At 38.8% G+C, this 22,664-nt stretch overlaps 1 protein-coding gene across 5 annotated transcripts in view; it reads right to left on the bottom strand.

Moving 5' to 3' along the window:
- KCNQ5 (potassium voltage-gated channel subfamily Q member 5) overlaps nt 1–22,664 on the bottom strand; it is a 274,662-nt gene that overhangs the window by 62,789 nt on the left and 189,209 nt on the right. For all 5 annotated transcript variants that reach the window (XM_062488582.1, XM_062488578.1, XM_062488581.1 and 2 more), the window contains exons 2-3: nt 20,274–20,364; nt 3,772–3,898 (exon numbers count right to left, since the gene is read on the bottom strand). In XM_062488582.1, the coding sequence (XP_062344566.1) occupies nt 3,772–3,898; nt 20,274–20,364 (218 nt within the window). The remainder of the gene's footprint in view (nt 1–3,771; nt 3,899–20,273; nt 20,365–22,664) is intronic.

Below are 22,664 nucleotides of genomic sequence, written 5' to 3'. Positions count from 1 at the left end.
GCAACACTGTTCTGCAGTGCTAACAGCCAAGCTTCAGGGTAATATACCTGTGACATTAAAGATTTGCAGGGATATATACATATTTAAGTAACTTACATGCCTGTAAGGATGTGTTGCTATGCCCTTAATATTATGTACACAAGCTCATGTACAATCAGGGAAAATGAGGGATGCCAGGAAACACGATACAAAATATAAAGCAAGGTTTAATACTACACTCTTATTTCAATTTTTACAGAAATAAATAAGAGTCCAAACTGTCAAATAATTTGATAGATGTAATTACTAACCTGGTAGCACACAGCGATGCTTGATGAACTAATTTGTCAGAGTAGTGACATTGTAGGCACACTAACATAAGCACAGAGCTTTGGCCCTGAATAAAACTTCTCTTGTTATTAGGTTATTAATGGAAAAAATAAAGGCTGTCTAAATGTGACCCTTATGGCAATCCTCAAATTTGTTATTTCTAGCCCTTAGGCCATTGCTCTATGTGATTTGTGTTTAATCACAAAAAAAAAAAAAAATCAGGGAAAAGATCTGCTGGAGATATATAGCAAATTTAATTAATAGTAAACAGACTAAATTCTAAATTCTAAATTCTAAATAAATTCTACAATATAATTGTTCCACTGTAACAATAAATTGAAAGAATAATTGAATGGATGTCTAAGTAAATAATTAAAAGTAATAGGCCCAAACTGGCCATGTGCTCTTTAGGAGACCTTAGCACTGATTTCACTGAATTCCCCCAAAGCCATCTTTTCTCCATGATGAACACATACAGGTCCCTCAGCATCTCCTCAAAGGGCAACTGCTCTAGCACTGATCATCCTCATGGCTTCACTGAACTCACTCCAGTTTTTTAAGGTCTTCCAGGTGTGGTGTTGGAGGGGGAAAATGGGGTGCAGTATCTTGGATGTGGTGTAATGAGCAACGAGTAAAGAGAGACAATCATCCATTGGTTGTGCTCTGGCTAACACAGCCTTCTGACCTTTGCTGCTGCCTCACACTTTGCCATGGCTGCAAGGCCAAGGTGTCAGGCAAATAATTACTTTATGTATCAAGAGCTGCAAGATGACTTGGTTTTTCCTCAAAAGATCAAATCTGGAAAGATGCTGAACATCAGAACATCAGAAATTTCCTTCTGGGATGTTAAAAGTCCAGAAATGGACTGAAGTCAATCAATAGAAGAAGAGACATGCAGAACAGACAATGGCAAGAAATTCAAGCTATTGGTTAAGTTTGCAGAATCTGCAGAAAAAAAGTTTGTTTTCCATCCAGTGCACCAGCATAGGGATGTTGTAATGCACATTTCTGGTTTTGTGCTGCACTGAGGATGGTTTGTTCTGTTTCCCCTCTTGGTTTGTAGCGTGGTTCTCCCCTTCCCTTAACCCCTCCCTTTCCCCCTGGCCATCCCCGAGTTGCTGTGACCCGGGGTTCCTCCACCCCTGAGTTGGAATTGAAAATACCCCGCATTTGCCATGTTCTCTCTTCTCCCTGGAATTCTTCAGGACAACAAACTTGGATCATCCTGGGAAGGAGAGCCTCCTCTAATCTTTTGCCTTTGTCCATGCCAGATAAAAATCCCCTCTCTCTCTGACCCCAGCTAGCTGAGGCAGGTCAGAGAGACCAGGGGAGCTCCGACATAGGAAAGCATCCACAAGCAATAGACTGTTTTCTACTAGCAAGTGATAGAGCTCCAAGTGGGAAAGAAAAGATGCTTTTAAGGCCAGAGACTGTTTACATAAAAATAGATGAAACAAGAAGAGCAGGTGAATTTCCAAGAATGGAGGAAATGCCATAATTGGGTGAAGTAAACCCTCAGGGTGATCTGTGCCAGAAGACCTGCCTGAACTATTTCACCAACAGTAGGAGGGTAGATATGAGTAGTGTTAAGGAATGCATAGAAACCTATAGTCTCCCTGTGAATCATAGAATTATTTAGGTTGGATAGAACCTTTAAGATCATTGAGTCAAACTGTTAACCCAGCATTGGCAAGTCCACCTCTGAACTACGTCCCTAAGCACCACATCTACGTCTTTTAAATACGCAGAATTTTGTACAAGGAAGAACTTCTGCATTCAAATTCGCTGAGAATTAACACCTCAAAGTGAAGTTAATCACTGGTATGAAACTTTCCAGTTGAGTGGAGACAGGAAAGGGAGGAGACACAAAAGCTGAATCAAACAAGCTGCTTGTGTTTCTATATAGTGGCATTTGTAAGAGTAGCAAAACAAACATTCTGAGAAGTCAAATGGTTCTGGTAACTTCAAAATCATTAAAGGTGTTTTTATTAAAGCTGTAAAGTTCTAGTAAGTTAGTTTTACTAAATTAACAGTGGTGTTTTCTTATGACTGTGTCCTGACAAAACCTGACTACTGCAAAATTTCAAGTGCACCATGAAATCTTGGAATAATAGTAAGTCTGGCTAAGGAGCCACATGTTTTTTGATTTCCACTTTCTGCCAGGCATGAAAATCTTGGAGCAAGTGTGTGACCTGGCAAGGTACCTACCTACCTACCTCTCCCGCTTCCCAAACAAAACAAATGCCAATCCTGATGCTTGCCCCTCTCCCATATTTTCATAAAACACCATAGATGGGGTGTTTCTTTCTGAGGGGGACAAAATCTGGGGTGTCTTCCTAGCTGCTCATGCAACTTCCTCCACTGCAGGAGTGGCTTAGTGGGAGAAAGTGTGGATTTACCAGGTAGGAAAAAAACTTGCTCTACATATTAGCCCTAACCAGTATACTGGTCTGGTGTGCCAAGGAACACTATGTAACTGTTGTTTAAACCAGGATGGCATTCATCTGCTGCTTACACTGAAACCCATGTGTTTCATGGCTGTAGGCATATGACTCCATGTACTAGCTGATGTAGAGATGCACGGAAGAACATATTTCCTGCCCCAGCTGATACATAATAATTGTATTAACATATAGGCAGATGAAATTAAAGGCTGGAGAGAGGAAGGAATCTGAGAGAGCACTTTGGATATTGCTATCCTGAAGTTTCACAGAGGATCTATAAAAAGCATTTTCTCCAAACTATTAGAAAAATAATAAATTATCAGATGAATTTGATCTTTGGTTTCTGCCTTTATTGGGAAACAGTTTTCCTTCAGATCCCTCTTCAAAATAGGGTTTTGGTTGATCGTGAGTCTATTCACCATTGGCACTGAGAAATTCTAAAGCAAAGAAGGGAAGGAAAATTAAAGAGAGGCAGAAGAAATAACGAAGAAGATACTGTGCCCTATGCTAGTGTCACTGAAGAGCTGATGTGTGGATGGTCATGCAGAGAACAGCAAAACAGGAAGCAGCAGTGTTGTGAGAAGATTGGTTTAGAGAGGTTTTCAAACTTCTTGCAGTGTGTGATCACAGAGGTTAAATAGGAAGAACATGATATGTACACATATGTATGTGGTATCTATGCATGTATGTACAAGATGTAGTGTCTGCGTTCAAAGCATACATCTCCTCTGATTATCTATGAGATCAGCTCTCAACGCCTCATTTGTCCAATATATTGACCAGCTGTATGAGATTCATAGGAAAATGTCTTCTGGAGAACATGAGAAACATGGGCTGACTGGGTTCTTAGGGATGTCACGATTTATATCTAAAGAAAACCTGGGCAGATGACACACAGCTAGCCTGAACTGACAGCTGGTTGCTGTAAACAGAGTCTGATTCTAGCAGTTTTCATTCAGAAACAAAACAGAAGAGGGAAAGTGTTTATCTTAAAATAAACTAGAGCTGGGACACTCACCTATTACACAGAAGGGTTTCCTTGCAAAGCGCAGTCTTCCTTGCCATCCTCGGTATCGACAACAGCACCCAGCAGACCAGATGCGAATAATAAATTCCAAACCAAAGACAACAATCATGACAAATTCCTGGAAATGGCAAATAAGAAAAATGCCTGTTACAGAGAACCAACACTTAAACATCAGGATACTTATCACTACTGTTTGCGTCTAACAATCCACCTTGAGGATCTGAATATCCCAAACCAAATCTGGGATCCTGCTGCCCAGGATTCTTACACATCTACAAGCAGAACACAGTCCCCAGAGCTTCACAGTGAATGGTTTAGATCTAACTTGATTAACATTAAGTATCAGCTAAGACTGACTACTTCTTTACTTATTACTACTGATTGATGAACATGAAACACTGAAGAACTGAATAATATACAAAAATATCAGAGCAAAATACTCAAAGACTTTGTATATTGAGCATCAGAACACAGTCATTTATACAGCTAGTGAAAAATGTTCCACATCCACATCCATAAAATTAGTTCTTAATCTAAAGGCTAAAAGTTTTCTGAGATATATTCATTGTTGCAATATACAGGTGAAATAACTGAGATTGTGAATTTGAGAAATCAATCTGTTCCCAGCAGTAGGTTAAGATACGTGCAAGTGTAATTACATACAATGGGTATGTAATTGTAAGGCAATAAATGAATGCCCACCCTAGGCATTCTAAAGCATTTAGAAATTTTGCCTTGCTTGTTTGGCATGCCTTTCTTTCACATTGGAACCTTCTTTAAGACTGTCTATTTTAAAAGCACCAGCATGTATTTATGCAATTTTTATTCTAAAATTTCAATTTCAACAGTGAGGTCAACAGGGTTGCAGTAATAGAGCTTGGAGCACAATTCAGCTTCATACCCTAAGGAGATCTGCAGCTCAATAGTATGCAGTGATATAGTACATACGCACTGTATGGAATTGCAGACTTAGATACTCTTCTGGAGTACCATCACAAAGTCATGTGTTTTTAAATGACAAAATAAAAATCTGTGTGTTCACAAAAGGAGAAGAGTACTCCATAGAGTTTCTTAAACAGCCCATCAAGAAGAAAAGGATGGAAGTTGTGTTTTATTTGGCAGCCCAATGTATTTCTGTGTCAAGAAGTAAGTTGTTCCTTGCCAACCAAATAATTTGTTATTCCTGTCCTAGTGAGGTACCAGTAAGAAAGCACTGCAAATGAATTATATAAAGGAATATCTGCAAGAGTAGGGTTCATCCAATATTGACTTTCCCCCAATAAACATTTTGCATGTTTTTAGACTGTGAGACCCTACAACTCTACAAGCCAATGTGTCAGCTGAGGCAATAATTTATGTGAACAAGTGGCATTATTAATGTTGTGCCACGTAATGGTTCTTTACTAGATTATGATTAGTGGCAGTCCACTGAAACATTGTAGACTTATTTACTTTTGCTGTCGCAGAACAATTTGAAAACCTAGCATTCTTTCCTAAAACGTTAGCTTGTGTAGCAACATTACACTAAAAACACTTTTAGAGGCTTCTTCAGTGTCTTCATTTTTTGGTTTTGTAAATCCCGTATTGAATGCATGAGTCACAAAAGTAGAATAAGATCCCTCTGCTAAAACGTGGCTGAAGAAAATACCACATTTTTATTAGAAAAGAACACATGGAAAAATGAGTGTGATTGTTTAAGCTTTTCTTTTTACTCCGCTACAAGAGACTTCAACTTAATTCCATGGGCAGTGTTATTGCACAACTTCAGAAAGGATTATGTACAAAATTGAAAAAGTTCCCCATATAGTAATAATAATTCCTAATATTTGGCTACCCTGTGGTACATTTCCTTGTAGGAAATTCTGTGTAGGCCAAGAATAAAATGGACAGGAAGCCAACTGGAAAAAAAGAAGAATATGTATTTTAGTTATTTAACTACCACTTTTATAATGGTAGTTAAATCATGAATTGTCAAATCTGGTTTACACATTGTTCAATGATGCCTCTGAATTTACGAGGGTTGATGGCAGGCATCCAGGCCCTCCGACATCTGATTCTCCTAAGGAAGCTTTTTCTTTGGGTTAGGGTAAAAGATACTGAAGGAAAGGAGGGCTGAGAAGCATGAAAAAGTCTTTGCTTCCAACAAAATCCTTTTTTTTGTTAAAACTTAATCACATTTCATTCGACTAAAGTTTGTTGTTTCCCTGGAAAACATACGGTGCGTACAGAGACAGGCGATAGGTTTTGTAAGTACAGTGAAATTGTCCCAGGCATCTTCCAGAAGCTGATCCACACACACAGGAGTGTGTCCTCTCCTGTACTCTAGACCCTGGCAGGGCCTCTGATGGGGAACTGGCAAGGACAGAAAGTACTTAACAATCCTGGAAGCATCAATCCACAGCTTCACTAACTTCAAATAGTATCACAAAACTTCTGGTAGGAGTTGGAAAGAGGTAATCTTTTGGGAAAGTTTACTTTTCTGCTTCTTAACAGTGCTGTGCAGTTTTGTATTTATCATCTATATTATTGTTAGCCATTACCAGGTGCTATGCTCGCTCAGTGAGACAAAGATGAGAAAAGTTATTGTGTGCTGAAAGCACTTTTCTGAGAGTCTGTGTACTATATGGTGCCTTTGTGTGTTAGAAACAGAAATCATATTTGTCTCTCACACACAGAAACATATACTAAAAAGAGTAACTTCTTGGAGATATATCTATTTTGGGAGAGAAAAAATTTTTTTTGGTGAGTGGGGTAAGAGTATAAGGTTTTTCTTGAGGAAACAATGTGAAATATCTCTCTTCATTCCTTGAGGAAAAGTTAGCATTTCTAAAACTATTACAAATTTATGCACGGTAATATCATCTCAAAATTAACTAAGATTTCTACTACTTAAACAATTTTTTCTACTACTTAAAACAATTACCAACTGTAATTATATTGAGCTCAAATGCAGTAAATATGTCTCTGTGTACTGGGATACTAAAAGAACTGCTGCTTTTAAAAATGTTATATAAGATTTTCTTCCACCCATAACAAATTTCTGAAGATTTTAAAGTATGCTATAAGCTTTAATAAAAGACATTGACAAAAATGTAGATGGGGTTTCACACTTATTTTTGCACTTACTGAAATATTGATGTTTCCAACTGATCTTATATCCTAATGATTCCTAATTCCTCAAAGAAAAGATTATTTTGAAGGGAATAAATATAAAATATATTAAAGTCTAAAGGGAAAGGATTTTCCAAAAAAAACATTGAATGCATTGAAACAGAACTCTTCATAGGAGTACACACAACAAATATGTTTTATTTTGGATTGCTTCAGGTCAAAACCAGAGAGAGACAAGTAATTCCATATTACTGTTTAAAAAAATAATATTTTAATTGTCAGGACACTCAGTCGAAACGTTAAGGCAAATGTTTGTCAGGGTTAATACAGGCCAAGGTATGACATGATTTTTTCTTATGGCAGCTGTATAGTTACAAGGTTCTTGGTCTTCCATGGGCAAAAATTGGATGGATGCATCCCAAACAAGATCAGGATTTGAATTTTTATATTTCATTTGGAAGGCTTATTGCCAACTTAAGCATAAATCTGGGCTTTGAAATAACTTGGGTTTAGTTCCTAGCAATTGAAACAGAAGATCAGAACATAATTGGAAAGGCATGTGATGGAATAAATTGTTAGACTTCGTGCTTTGTAGACTTGTAGACTGAAGAAAAGATGCATTCCAAGTATCTCTGTCCTACATATAATAGAATGGAACATCATTAATTTTGAATTACTTATGGGAATGAGAAACAACATTTACATCAGAATGGGAAAATCTTGCACTGTTTATAAATCTGGCCCTCTTCAAAATTAAGCAGGGCTGGATTTGAACTGATGAGCAAGTGAAGATTTACTGGAAACCTAACCCTTCCCTTTCTAGATAGACCCGAGGTGCATTGGCCTTTGCCATTTCTTGCTTTTTCCCTATCTTATCCTTTTCCAATCACAGCTGCATTTGGCCTTACACCAGAATTACCACAGTCTGTCACTTTTTTGGCTGTTCAAGCTCGCAGTTGGCACCTCCCAGTAACCACTATGGCAGATGCATTGGTAGTTCAGACATTGGAAAGTTTTTTTTTCTTCTCAAAGCACAATTCATCCAAATTGATGTGCTTTTCCTTCTGAAATGTTTCTGCACTTGTAGCTCCAGTTGTCATGGGGAGCCATGCACATGCAAGAGAAGCAAGGCTGGCACACTTGGACTGACAAGGTTCAGTTCTTTTGCCTAGCACTGTCCTCCTGAAGGTTTTTACATCTGTGTGTGCCTGGGTTTTTAGATCACTGGAGCAAGGAAGGAATGCCACAAATGGCAGGAAAAGAAAATAAGAGGTCATCCAGAGCAGGGTTTCTGTTAATAAAAGGTCCTGGAGAACTCTAATCAACAGCATGGATGATTAAGCAAATCAAGCATACTTTGTACAATCCAGCACTTTCCCCACCTTTTTTTCCCTCTTATTCAATTAGGATACATGACTCGTTGAAACTGTTTACATTAATATGCTTCTCAAGCAGTTTTTAATTTCCCTAAGCATAACAATTTAACAGCAAAAAAAAAAAGTTTGTATAACAGCTTTCTCACTCTTTAGCATAAATGCTTATTAAAACTGAAAACAATTTGCTGATGATGGATCAGGTGCCTTCACTGTAGACTGCAACTTTGGGGAATTAGAACCATTTTTGCAATAAGAAGATGACCAAAGTTGAGCATGCTGTGCTGATCTAGGATGCTTCTGGTTATTTTGCTATGTGTAAATGAGCTGAGACTTGGATATAAGAAATCCAACCACAAGAAAATGTCTCTGCTCTTATTTTAATTATATTTCTTGTATGGAAATGGTGATTTTAATTATTCCAAATATGGAAGTAGTACAACAAGTAGCTAATGAAATAGTACAACACAGCTGCAGACTGATGTGAGGAGCTGCCTCCCTTGAGCTCATAGGAGAACTGTGTTTACAACTGACATTGTCAGAAGTCAGAGAAATGGACAAGAACAGACAAAATTAATCCTCTGAAATAAGCTGTAGTAGAGCCACAACTGTGTCCCTTCTGAAGACAACATCTCTTCAGTGTAGCTGCACTGCAGATCCTCACCAGGTGTAAATCAGCGAGCCTCACTACACTAACACAACAGCAGAACATGAGGAACAATGTCATCTGATACTGCTTGGGATACATCCCCTCTTCTCTAAAATCTCATAACAGGCAAGTCCAGTTTTTCCAAGTCATTTTGAAAGGAGGGAGAATAAACATGTTGTCATACTTTAATTTATGGCTGACTGGTTTAAGTATGTCACCAGCTGCTGAAATATCTTTATGGTGACACATGAACATTTGATACTATCCAAATAGCAATGCTCTATTACTCATAGTTAAAGAGGATGAGATTGTTTTATCATTCAATTAAAGCAACAACAGAACACCTCAGCTTATCATCTGTCTCTAAAGCCAAAAAAACCCCTCTACTGATTCCAGGTACTAACCTCTAAAGCTGGGCTGTACACTTTAAAGATATGCCATTGGGATGTGAGGGGAAGCACAAACTGGTCTGTCTCAATGAAACTTGACAAATGTCTGGGTGTTAAATAATTATGATGCAGAAGCTGGTGTAGGACTACAGTCAATTGTGTTTTACTGGCTATTTTCCAGATTAAAACAACCAGGTCAGAATACTCATAATTTAAAACAATAATAAATTTGAACACATTTGTGTTTTTCCTGGTTCAGCACTAAAAAGGGCATATCTTTGGTCTAAACAGCTAACAAGCATGTCCACATGTGCATACATACACTTAAAAAACTCATGTTTTAATTCTTTCCAACTGCAGTTGAACAGAGGGAAAGACAGCCATAAATCTGAAAACATAACCCAGAATAGAACCTATTAGTGGCATGTAAATCACAACCAGAGGCCTCACTTCAGTTCCCAGTGCAATACACAATAAGCATGAAGTGAAATTTATGCACCTTTTTATCTTTTATCAGTTTTATAATGGATGTGATACTTTTAGTGCACTCGATTTTCCACATTATAATTTAGAATTTCCATGTAGATTCTACATTAAAAAGAGTATTATTGAGAAATCAAATTTGTGCATGTTACTCAAATGCACAACTACAAATCTATTGGTACAATATGAAAAACCCTGTTAAATGCTTAGTCAATATGTTACCTATAAGACTTCTGCTATCAAACTTCCTTTTAGCTTCTGGTATTTATACCTGGCATGGCACCCATCAGCCACGCTTCTTCTTTATTCCTGTGCAACAGGTAAAAGCTGTGAATTTTTATTTCAAATAAAACCAGCTTTGAATCTGATAGAACAACCCAGCAGCTGAATTACATAGATGCCATTTATTTATGTTTTTCATAATCTCTTATTTATTATATCAGACACAATGCATGATTCCTACCACTGAAACTGTGCTAACCTTCCTCAGCATCCTCTGCCTCCCCAGACCAGCAGACTCACTCCACATTACCATCATGGGCCAATTGCTGAGGACCTGCAGGTGCCCAAAGCTCCTGGGGGGCATGGTTCTTCTAGGGACACTCTGATGATCACTGCATACCCTCTTTCAAACTGGGAAAAGGGCAATGAGAAGCGCTGACTTCTCCAGGTCTATCCTGCTCTGTCCCAGATACTGCATCACCTTTAAACATAGCATTTTTCAGCCATTTGCACTCACTGCTTTGTGCCATACCACTTGTTTATGTGTCAGGTCCAGCTAAACATCTAAGAGAATTCCTTAAAGGAGATGACAGCATAAAAGACACATTAGAGCATAATTTTCTACTTTCCAAAATTTTTTTACCCTTCTCTATTCTTGTTCAGATTTTCTTTCTCTTTAGTGAGATATCCACAGTAAACTATCTAATTTTTGTTTTAATTTTTTCCTTGTATTGAAAACAAAGAAGCTCTGTACAGCTGTACCCAGGCCTTCGCACTTCCTCTGTGATTTCTTCATGCATTTTTTTCTGCTGTAGTCACATTTCTGATGTCACATTAGAGGCAGAAGTTCAAGCACATGCCTCTGTAGCAACACAGATCCAAAACTTTCCTTTTGAAATGTTTGTGAAGAATTTTGTATCTTTTCCCTGTCCAAAACAAGTATAGAACAGACACCAGAACTCTGAATCCTTTTATATGCCCTGGGCATCCTTATTGATTTTGTATTGCTGCAAGGGGTTTAGGCTAATTGTTATGGCTGGTCGTGTGCATGTGAATTAACTGATAACACCTGACATGCTGTACTGCAGAGTAGGGCAGCATGTTCATTCTTTTATTCTTTGGCCTTAGCATGCTTGGAATTGCTAAATGCTGGAGATTCTGAAAATGATATCTGCAGTGTTCTTTCAAAAATTACTTCTTGCAATTTCCCAATTGCCAAACCTCATCAAGAGAGCTTCCCTAGGTGTTCATCTGTGCATGTTTTAACCACTGGGAGACCTAAGTGCATCTTGGTTGATATATACTGAAATGTTACCAGTACCAAAAATTTTCAGAAAATAACTTTAAAAGTGTTTTCTGACAGTTTGCAACTTTTTACAAGCTGGTCTTGGTAGGCACTCAACCCAATCAGCCAAAATCCTGTTCACACATTTAGTTTCTCAAAAATATCACCTCATCAAACATTTCTGCTACTTGGACAAGTATTTGGTCATAATATTTTTATCCAGTTTCTTACGTTCTGTGAAAAAGTTGACTTGCTCCCCCTTTTTTAGTCAAATCACTAGATTTTGAGGGCCAGTATACCAAGTCTTGTGTTTCACACATCATGCCATTTGCTGACTGTTTTTCAGTTTTTCCTATTATTTTTTTTTCATGTGTATGGAATTTTGGTCTCTTGGAAAAAGAAAACATATATATATATATATATATATATCTTTGTGAGCCATACATTTCCTGTGATCATATCTTCATATGGTACAATTAGCCAATTCCTGTCTGGTTCAGATGTGATACCAAAGTTATTATTGTTGTCCTGTCCATGATATACACCCTTTCCTTAGGTATTTCATGGAAACCTAAAAGTCTAAAACGGCCAGTATTTATTTTGCTAATTCACCTTTGTAACTCACCCACAATTCAGGGTCCTCAGGACTGAACTTAGTTCCACTGTGTGTCTGTGATTTACCATCACCTTCACTTTAGGTGGATTTTTTCATTGTAGGTATGTCTACTCTGGATTCTTAAGAGATTTCTTTGTTTGTATGTTTTTGCTTGTATTTCAATACTTATTTCACAAAATCACAAAATCACAGAACAAGCTGAATCAGACGGGACCCACAAGGATCATCAAAGTCAAACTCCTGGCCCTGCTCAGCACCCCCCCCAAGAGTCACATCATGTCCATGAGAACACTGTCCAAACACTTCTTGAACTCTCTCAGGCTTGGTGCTGTGATCACTTCCCTTGAGAGCCTGCTCCTATGTCCAACCACCCCCTGGGAGAAGAAACTTTTTCTAATATCCCAAACCTCCCCTGACACAGCTTCAGGCCATTCCCTCGGGTCCTGTGGCTGTCACCCCAGAGCAGAGATCAGTGCCTGCCCCTCCTCTTCCCCTCACAATGAAGTTGTCCCTGCAGTGAGGTCTCCCCTCAATCTCCTCCAGGCTGAACAGACCAAGTGCCCTCAGCTGCTCCTCACACGGCTTCCCCTCAAGGCCCTTCCCCATCTTTGTGCTCTCCTTTGGACACTCTCTAATAGTTTAATGTCTTTCTTACATTGCGGTGCCCAAAACTGCCCCCAGCACTGGAGGTGAGGCTGCCCCAGCTCAGAGCAGAGCAGGACAATCCCCTCCCTTGCCTGGCTGGTGATGCTGTGCCTGATGTCCCCTGTAAACGGTTGTCCATCCTGGCTGCCAGGGCACTGCTGGCTCATGTTCAGCTTTCCACTGACCAGGACTCCTAGGTCCCATTTCCATGGCACTGCTTTCCAGCATCTCATTCCCCAGCCTGTCCCTACGTCCAGAGTTTCCCATCCCAGGTGCAGAATCCAGCACTTTCCCTTGTTGAACTTCATGTGGTTGGTGCTTGCCCAGCCCTCTGATTTGTCAAGGTCTCTCTGCAGGGCTCCCTGCCCTGGAGGGAGTCAGCAGCTCCTCCCTGTTTTGTATCATCTGCAAACTTGCCCGGTATCCCTTTCTAGTCCTGCCTCCAAATCATTTATGAAGATGTGGAAGAGCACAGGGCTGGGGATGGAGCCCTGTGAGACTCCACTCATGACAGGTCATCAGTCTGATGTCATCCCATTCACTGCAACCCTTAGTGCCCAATGCATGAGCCTGTTGCTCACCCATTGCATGGTGTGTTTATCCAGCTGTGTGCTGGACATTTGCTTGAATTCACAGTTTCTGAACTGAATCTTGTGAACAGATTTCCCCTGTCACTTGAGGAAAGTTCACATTTCGACTGCAGCAAGCTGTGTCCTCACGTGCTTTGTCACGTCTCTGCAAAGAGATGGAGTGGTTTGCAGCTTTTCTGTTACTCAGATGCTGGATTTTCCCTAGATTTCCAAACAGCTTTCACATCACTGATATGCCGTCTTCTTCATCACTCTTTTCCTTTTGACATTTAATGGTTTGCAGAATATTTTCCTTACTTGTTATTTTTAACCATGTACTTTGGCTTTTCTTTTGGGGACATATTCTGCATTTCCATTTGGCAAATCAATATTTCCCTGACAAAGGTCAGGTCTGAATTTCTGATAGAGAGTTTTATATCTATCCATTTTACTGTGACAATCTAAACTGTTTCTTGCCTCTTTTAAGGAGATAGCTCTTGATCTCCATATCAAACTCTGGCATGAAACCAATAAAATTCAATACTGCAGGATCTACCATAAGCTATTACAAATCCACATCTGCAGAAAATATTGCACTTATTCCTTGAAGGTAATTTCTCATGCTACCTTGTTATCACTTCAAGTGATAAAACAAGAAAGAAGACATGTGATGGGAAGAGCAGTTGTGTAAGGAATGTTGCTTATTTGTCCTTAAAGGAAGTCCTGGACAGCTGGTTTGGTTTTTTAGCACAATGTCTTGATCAACCTAAGAAGAGACATGCTTTTCCCTCCTCAAAGAATTATATCCTTATTAATCTGAAGCCTGCCACCCCATCACTAACATCTAATCCTCCCCATTTTCCAATCTTAATCTCAAAATCCTCCTAGAGATTCTGTGCTCTCCACAGAAAGTGACCCCTTGAAAGGCTGGCTAAAAGGCTTTTTTAATGTATTTGCCACCTTTGAATATTAATTCTATTTATTTTAGGAAACAAAGGGAATCAGAAACTGATTGTTCTCAGCACCAGTATATTCTCTCCTGACTCTCTGCATATAGCCATACAATGTCATAAACAAGATAAGCTAAGTAATAGCTCTTATATAGGAACTGATAACAATAACATAAATTAGTGTAATGTACCTATTTAAAAATTCAGCTCTGGCTTTCTTACTACAGGTTAGTCATTTTAATATTAAAATTGTACTAGGTCATGAACTTGTTACATTTATCACTGATTGTGATTTTGCTATTTCCATTAATCTTTCTTCACTGCACATTACCAGTCATTTATCTATACATGCCCTGTTCATTCAGAGGAATGGAAAATAATTTTGTGGATGGCATTTCATCCAGCAGCCACTGTCCTGTGGCAACTCCAGTGATCCTAACACTGTGCATCAAATGCGGATTCCTTGTTAAATGCAACTGATTGGTGGTTCTGCTTTGGCAGTGACAAAATCTCTCTTGCCTTCTACTGCATTTGGTGCTGAATCCTGTAGTACTTGAGGTAACTGTTCACAGTTATCCTACCTTCTTCAAGTGATTCAGTTATGAGATTAATTTTCCCCCCTAATTGTAGATCACATATGCAGTTTTAATCATCTTTAGTCATCAAACCCATTTAAGATTTCCCCGTAGACTGTAATATATTGCAATTTTAATTACAACAGAAAAATGATTCTGTTCAATATGTGATTTTCAATCTTTTCTTTACAAAGGTAATTTCTCCTTAATACAGAAGAATAAAAGAAAATAAAGGACAAAAGATTGCTAACAATATAATCAATCCCAGAACCATATCAATAATAGACTTATGTCAGGATCGAGACATCTTTATTCTCTGATCTATTGAAGTGTACTTGTCACTCTCACAGTTGTTGACAATATACAGAGACCTTCTGCTGACAATACATAGATATCTCGAGAGTTTTAGGTGAAGTGCTGTGTTCTGTTGTTAGGAAATAATTTTTGTGATTACTTTCGTCCCTCTCTCCATGGCTACAGTGCGTACTTGTTTGTTAGAGAGCTTTGCTGGTTGGTTGGAGGTGCCAACACTGCCTTCTGAGAGGAGAATTAAGCTTTGAGGACAGCCACTGTTAATAATAACTCCATCTTTTAATTTACATTTTTGCTTTCTGTCAGACTTCCTCATAATAACTTTTAGTTTCAGCAAAGTGCATCCAGCATTGAAGTTTCCAGTGGGAAGTCTGTTCTGTTTCCACACAAAGATTCACAAGCAGCCATGATGGACTCTAGTTCAAATTTTTGTAACTGTAGTCAGCTCTGACTTGTTCAAATCTGTATACATAATAGGACAGCATCAATTTAAACAGCAATGATGTGAAAAAAATATTCATTTTTATATGGTAAGAATATTTTCAAAGCTAACAGGTAGTTTATTATAACATGGTTAAGTTGCTTTTTGCTCATGTTATTATAATACATGAATCCAAACAAGACTGAAAACATGAAGGTTTTCACCTTATCAACATTATATTTCTCTCTCTTATTCTGTCTTTGATAACATTACTGTTGTAACTCTAATATTTCTTTTAGAGTTTTCTATGAGGAATTTTAAAATTTCAAATGCAAGATTTGATTTGGAAGATAAAACACTAGAATTCAGTATTTCTTGAGTAATACTGATTTTGAGTTTTGACAAACTCACTGATTTTTAGCTCAGAGATCAATTAATCTGCTTTTCTCAGAAGACTCAACAAAATTCCAGTAATATGGTCTATACATTACTGTTGTTAGAAGTGTATCTGCAATTGAAATCTTTCAAGATCATTTTTTATGCCTTGATAGCTGATCCCATAGAGCCACCATTAAGTCCTTTGTCAGGTCTGGTGTTCTTTTATCCAAGCATGGCAAGAGAATTCAAGTGCTGCTGGTATAATCTAAACTGAAAAATGCTATGTTTTGTTTTTTTGGTGTTTTTTTTTTAATTGAGCACTATCCATCTCCCTTTTTAAAATCCTCTCTGGCTAGCTCTACAATGCTGTAGTTGATTTGTATGATCACATTACTGTGGATGGACTTAATTCCTAGAGCAGAGACAAACTGAATACTGCTTACCTGCTATGGGCCAGCTATACCCTATGATTTTAAATCAGTGTGTATCCTCTTTCTTTAATGCAAAAATAGTAGGAGAAAAAAATCCTGGAAAGATATTAATTGCTAGAAGCACTTGGTAGACTCTGCTTTTGGGTTCATGTAAATGACCACAGTACATGGAGAAACCAGCTTCACTCTGTGAACGCTGTCTGCTTTTATATCTTTGGGAGCTATTTCTGCCTTAAGAATATGTTCCTAGAGTACATTTTCAGAGGCCTTTATTCTACAAATCTGGGTACAGCTTTCTACACCAACCATTTTCAGAGAAAACCACAAAACCGATTTGACAAAAGCAGTCCTGCAGAAATTCACTTGCATTTTTTGATCTACCCATCTTGATTAAAAATTAAAATTAAAATAAAAAAGAAGGATGCTTTCTCACTTCAAATAAAAATGAAATTTTATTTCCTACAACCTCAATCAATTAAATACACAAACAATATTTTATGCCAGGTCAAATTAAACATTTAAACTGATCCAAGACCTTTTTTTCACTTCTCAGTTTGTCTAATCTTCCTGGGTCAACAAAAATTATTTTATTAATTTTTTTTGCATTGACAGCTAACAAAGAGAAGTGAAGTAGAAATTCACATAACTTTCAGCTTTAGTTGAAAATAAACTTAAAATATAAAGAGTTTGGTAAAGAGAGTGAATGACCTACAGTTTGAGATAATATTCCTTCTTGGCTGTCTTCCCCAAAAGATTTGATTTTGCCTTCACAGCCTCAGTTTTACTCCCCTTGTGTTTATTATTTGATAAAGAGCTAGCAAATGTACTTGTAGATCAGCAATACACCAAATATTATTTTTTTGCTGTGTTGGTTGGATTCTTAAGCTGCTTGTGGTTTATTTTGATGCTGAAGTATATTTTTATTCTACTGCCCGTCTGGGATATATCACTGCAACGACTCAAATGCCAGAAGTTGTGAAGACAGATGAGGCTAAAGCATCATTATCATTGTGAGTATAAGGAGTTTTAACTGATGCTCTTCTCCCAGTTACTCTTATTATTTCTGGACACAAATCTAACCAAATTAATTACTGATGCAACAATCCAACATTACTGTAGGTATCATGCACTTAATTCATCTGCATGGCTTTCATTTTAAGCATAAAATTCAAATATTAAAGGCATTTCCCTTGACAGGTTTCCTGATAAGGAGAAGATACCTTGGAACACAACGTTTGTATGGATGACAGAGTTGGAGTTGAATCCAACACAGCAGGGCAGATTTGCCTCAGCTCTGGTAGCAGAGCTCAGGCATTTCTGCAGCCCAGATGAGTCCATTAACCTCTGCTGAAGCTCAGAAGCCCTCAGCAATTACTGTTTTCCTAAACCATGATTTGCTTTGAGCTATCACATGTTTCTGAGAGAGTATTTGGGATGCAGTGATTAGGAGATATATCCTCTGCTCCCTTGTAAGGCACAGCTCAGGCACAGATAAATGGAACTGACTGATCAGAGAAGAATAATCTTCTCAGCTCTTCTGGTCTTTCTGAGAAGGAGGAAAAGGTTTGCTCAGCTCATCTACACTTCCCTCTTTAATCTCCCTGTGTAATTGTGAACAGCTGCAATATGTCAAAAGCCACAGGTGCCAGTGCAAGCAGCAGCTCAGGTATTAAGTTGAAGGAACATTACATTAGCTTTTTAGCCAATTAACATGGCTGTAGGGGACACCATCTGGAATAAATCTGCAAAACAAACAGTTCACAGAAACCCAGCAGGCAGCTCTATGGATTGTTATATTTGTACGGTACTTCATTAGAAAATAAACATATATCTTCTATTTCAAGCATAAAGCACAAGCAGTATTAAACCAGATCTGATAGTTAGTAGTCTTTGGTCTTACTAAATGACACATTTGGAAGAGCTGTGTGAATCACTGCAAGGAAAAAGTTGCAAAAACTCTAGTGACTGCAGTTAGGTGTTGGCACAGCCAAAACAGCTGCTCCTGAGTTAATGTAGGAAAGTATCTTCCTCTTGGTTTGTGGTTGCAAAAGTCTGTTTTGATAACACTGTTAATATCAGCTAATGATTCAGTATGTAGAGAAGGAACAAACCATGCATCAGCAAACTGCAATAAAGCAGTCAGCTTTAGCCTGCTTCTGAAACTTCATACTTTGCTGTGTTTATATTTTTCTCCATTAGAGACCTATGGCAGGAGATGCAAAATTCATCAGCACTAGGTTTATTCCTGCCAAAACTTTGCTGAACATAGTAGGCTATAGTATAGAAGTACTGGATGAGGCTAGTATTGATGCTTCAAGGATCAACCATCCACCCTCTTTCTCCTCAAGGCCTATTCCATGTTCAGAGGATGCCATGGGATGTACAGTCAGAGCAGTTAAGATGCCCAAAGCTCATCTTTAAAGCCATAGCAGTGAAAAGCACCAAAGTTTCCCCTGGCGGACACTGAGCAGCTCTGCTGATGGACACCTCTACCAGGAGTGGTGTACCAGCAATCAGAGCTCACCACACCTCTCCCAGTGCTGGGAACAAGGCCAGGACTTCGCGGAGCTCCTGCACACTGTGGCTCCTGTGAGACCTGTGGCGCAGCACAGGGAACCAGCCAGCTGGGCAATCAGCAGTGGTAAGTGTACCAACACAATCAACAGATATGTGGCTTGTGGGAAATGCATATTTTATGTCAGAACAAATGGCATTTCTGTGACAAATTTGCATAAGTATAGAGGAAAACAGATTACTTGTCACAAAAGCACCTTATATTACAAAGAGGGTATTTTCAGACTAATCAGATTTTCCTGTTTTCTATACCAAAAAATCTTAGCAATCAGTGTAGCTGTTACAAAAATATAACTAGCTGTAGAACATTCAAACAAACTTCCATTTCCCAAGTGTTGCTCAGATTTGTAAATAATGGGTCTAGGTACGAGTGTAGGTTTAAATCTGACCATTTTTAGCTGGCTTAATACCACCTGATCTTTTCTTCAGAGAAACAAAAAGCACTAATATGGCTAGGAAGAAAATTGCAACATTTAGTATGGTTCTCCCTAATTAGCCCTGCTAAGAAACCGTCCAATGGAGCAGAACACTACACAGCTGCACCTAGCCAGCTCTGGATATTTAGTTCAGGTATTTGATGCAGTGGGCCATTGTGCTGTAAAGACATAGCACGCCTACATAATTAAACTTATCAGCCTGCTCATGTCATAATTAATTAGGGAGCTGTTCTGAAGACCAGAGCTTTTGGATATATGCAGTGATGACAATTAAAATGTTGGCATTTGTCAACAGTTACTTCACCTCAGGCGCTATCTAACAAGCCAGTCTGCTGAATACATGGAACTAAAATAACCACAGTAACTCTGGGTATAAGGTGGTGTTTTAATATTCACTACTGCCTATCCTCAGGCCGTCATTTGCGGAACTAAATGGCCCATCAAGAAGCAGATGAATAAAGTGGCGTCCATACAATACATGAAAAATGTTAAGCACTTTTTAGGGATTAAAGCCATTTTCATTTACCTCAGAATGGAAAAAGGAGAGATAAACAGAATACAAAAGCATGTGTTATGAAGAAATAATGAAACTACCTGCTGCATCCTGCTGAATGAAACTACATCCTGCTGCAGCAACTGCTACTAGAATGTCAGTATCTACCAATAGGTAGTCCAAATCCGTATCTAAGATACCAAAATTAATTCCTATTTTAAGTGCCTCTTACAACATACTGACTTTATAAATGACAGCAGCAATATCAAAGGTCTTTCATGCTCAGTCACTGCCAAACTGCAGTAGAAAATCTATTAGTTATAAACCACAGCAGCTCTCAAGCAAAGAAGGGGATGAAGTACCATACTCTATTAGCACTGTCTTATCATCTGACCTTTTCTTAAATAAAAAGATGGTGGAATCCTCTATTTTATAATTTTTTTCATCATCCTGATGAAAAATCTGATTTTTTTAAATGTTCAGTTTTTGTATTATATTACTGCCTCCATGGTGAGGGAGATGATTTGAATGTATACAAAAGTATCTGTAAAACTGTCTTGTATTTAAAATTTTCACTTACCAAAATGAAGAGACAGCCAGAGGCAAGTTTTGTGTGCTCAGGAATAGTAGAAAACACGGACAAAATCAAGCAACCAAACACAAGGAGAAAACTGAAAAAGAAAGAATATTAATAATTGTTAATATTTTACAGTACCCTGACCCAGTATCTATATTGATTGTACTTCACCAGCACTAATAGAAGACTGTCTCTGTGCAGTCTTCATTAACAGAGGGGAATACAGCTACCACTTAACTTAGTTCACTAAAGATGTTAGAATAATAACCCGTGATTAAAATTATATGTTTTTGAGCAGCACTACTAGAATTCAGAGAAACAAGATTTCCTTGGGAAAATGACCCAGTATACACAGATGTTACTTTTTGCATCACAATCCTGTACCTATACGCAGTCCAGATAATCTAGGTGTCTTTAAAGAAAGATGTCCAGTGAGAGGGTTGTTTCCCAGGTCTGAAGAATCATTTCTCCCACAACTGGCCACACATTCCTGCTGCATAAGCTTACTGAAGAGTTAAGTTACATATTGCACCTATCTGTCCATCCAAAACAACCTCCTTGTGAGCAGCAGACTTTGTGTACAAACTACCTGCAGTGAGAAGTAGAGCTGTGGTATCACTGTCCTCAGTGAACAATCTCCATTCTGGGAACAAACTTAGTATCACACAATTCACTGAAGAATTAAAAACAATTACACAAGCTGGGCGGTTATAATCAGGAAAACGAGTGAAATTATGAGTTTGCATGAGACTGTATGTTTCATGATACTGATGAATACACACAGGTAAGAAAAGCTAAATCTTCTCATGAGGAAGATCCAAACAAATGGTATCACTGCAGAAATTCTTGCATATCCCATATCCAGCCCTTAGTGGTCACAGCATGTGTGCTTGCAGACATGAGGCAGCAGAACTGGCATTGCTCTGACACATATACTGTCGGTGGTAAGGATTATCCTTTCCTCCTGTACTGCTTCACCAACAATACCACTGTGCTAGTGAAATCATCTATGAACTGGATCAGAAAAGAGGTTCATTTTACCCACAGTATCATGAACCGACTAATTAGCACCCAGTAATAATTGATTCTACCAATGTTTTGCTAAAGTCCTTCATAAAACACTTGTCAGTCACGCTGCACAATGAGACAACCAACAAAGAGCAGGCCTTTGACTTTTGTTTGAACTGATGGGACTCATTAGCTGATGTTCACGTGAACAGATATTGTAATTAATGCAGATACATATCCCTCCCTGCCCTTATCTTGACCCATTTTCTTATACTTTCTCTCCTCCATCCAGCTGAGGAAGGGGAATGATAGGGAGGCTTTGGTGGGCACCCAGTGTCCTGCCAGGGTCAATGCACCACACTGTGAAACCTCTGCCCCCAAAGCTTGCAGAGCCTGGCTGAAAAAGGCCATGGTCTGACTTTGAAGTGAGCTCTGCTTCAAGCAGGAGGTTGGACTGGAAGACTCATAGAGGCTTTTTTCAACCTACATACTTCTTTGTTTCTAACTACTGGATATAACTTTAATATATTATTGCATCTGTGTACACTTGTGCTTCAGGAGCTATGATTACTTTCCCCCACAGAACATACGGACTTTCCATAGTGATGTAATATAGGAGTGCCATAATATGTCCAATACATTACATAAAAATGTAAGTCTAGTCTTCAGAATCTCTAGTAGAAAATCTCTATCTGCAGTGCAATAAGACTTTGGAGGCACATTTTGTAGCATATCACTTAACTGATGGGGAGAAGTTCTACTCTGAAAATCAAATATGGTAGGAGCTTGCATATAAATTCTATTATGGACTGTAAATAAAACAGAATCCAGGAGGGTAAAGTGCACATTTGGCATATATGTTTGGCAAGTCTTATCTTCTAGACTACAGAAAGGTGCAGATCAACACATGCTTCAAGATTTAATAAAAATCTCATTCACGACTCATGCAATCCCAGGCACAAGTACAGGCTGGGGAGAGAATGGATCAAAGGCAGCCCTAGCCAGAAAGACTTGGGGGTGTTTCTGGACAAAAAGTTCAACTTGACCTGGCAATGCATGCTCACAGCCCAGAAAGCCAACCACATCCTGGGCTGCTTTGAAAGGAGTGTGGCCAGAGGTTGAGGAAGATGATTCCCCCTCTCTGCTCCGTGACACCGCACTGGAGTGCTGCATCCCACTCTGGGACCCTCAGCACAAGAAAGCCATTGGCTTGTTGGGACATCTCCCAGAGGAGAGCCCCTAAACTGATCACAGTGCTGGACCAGTTCACCTGTGAAGACGGGCTGAGAGAATCAAGGTTGTTCAGCCTCCCCTCAGAAGTGAAGGCTCCAGGAAGACCCTGGAGCAGCCTTCCATCACCTAAATGGGGCCTGCAGGAAAGCTGGG

The sequence above is a fragment of the Cinclus cinclus genome, chromosome 3, assembly GCF_963662255.1.
Source record: "Cinclus cinclus chromosome 3, bCinCin1.1, whole genome shotgun sequence".
NCBI classification, from domain to species: domain Eukaryota; kingdom Metazoa; phylum Chordata; class Aves; order Passeriformes; family Cinclidae; genus Cinclus; species Cinclus cinclus.
The sequence above is the reverse complement of the archived record's forward strand: the minus strand, read 5'-3'. Positions and strand labels throughout refer to the sequence as shown.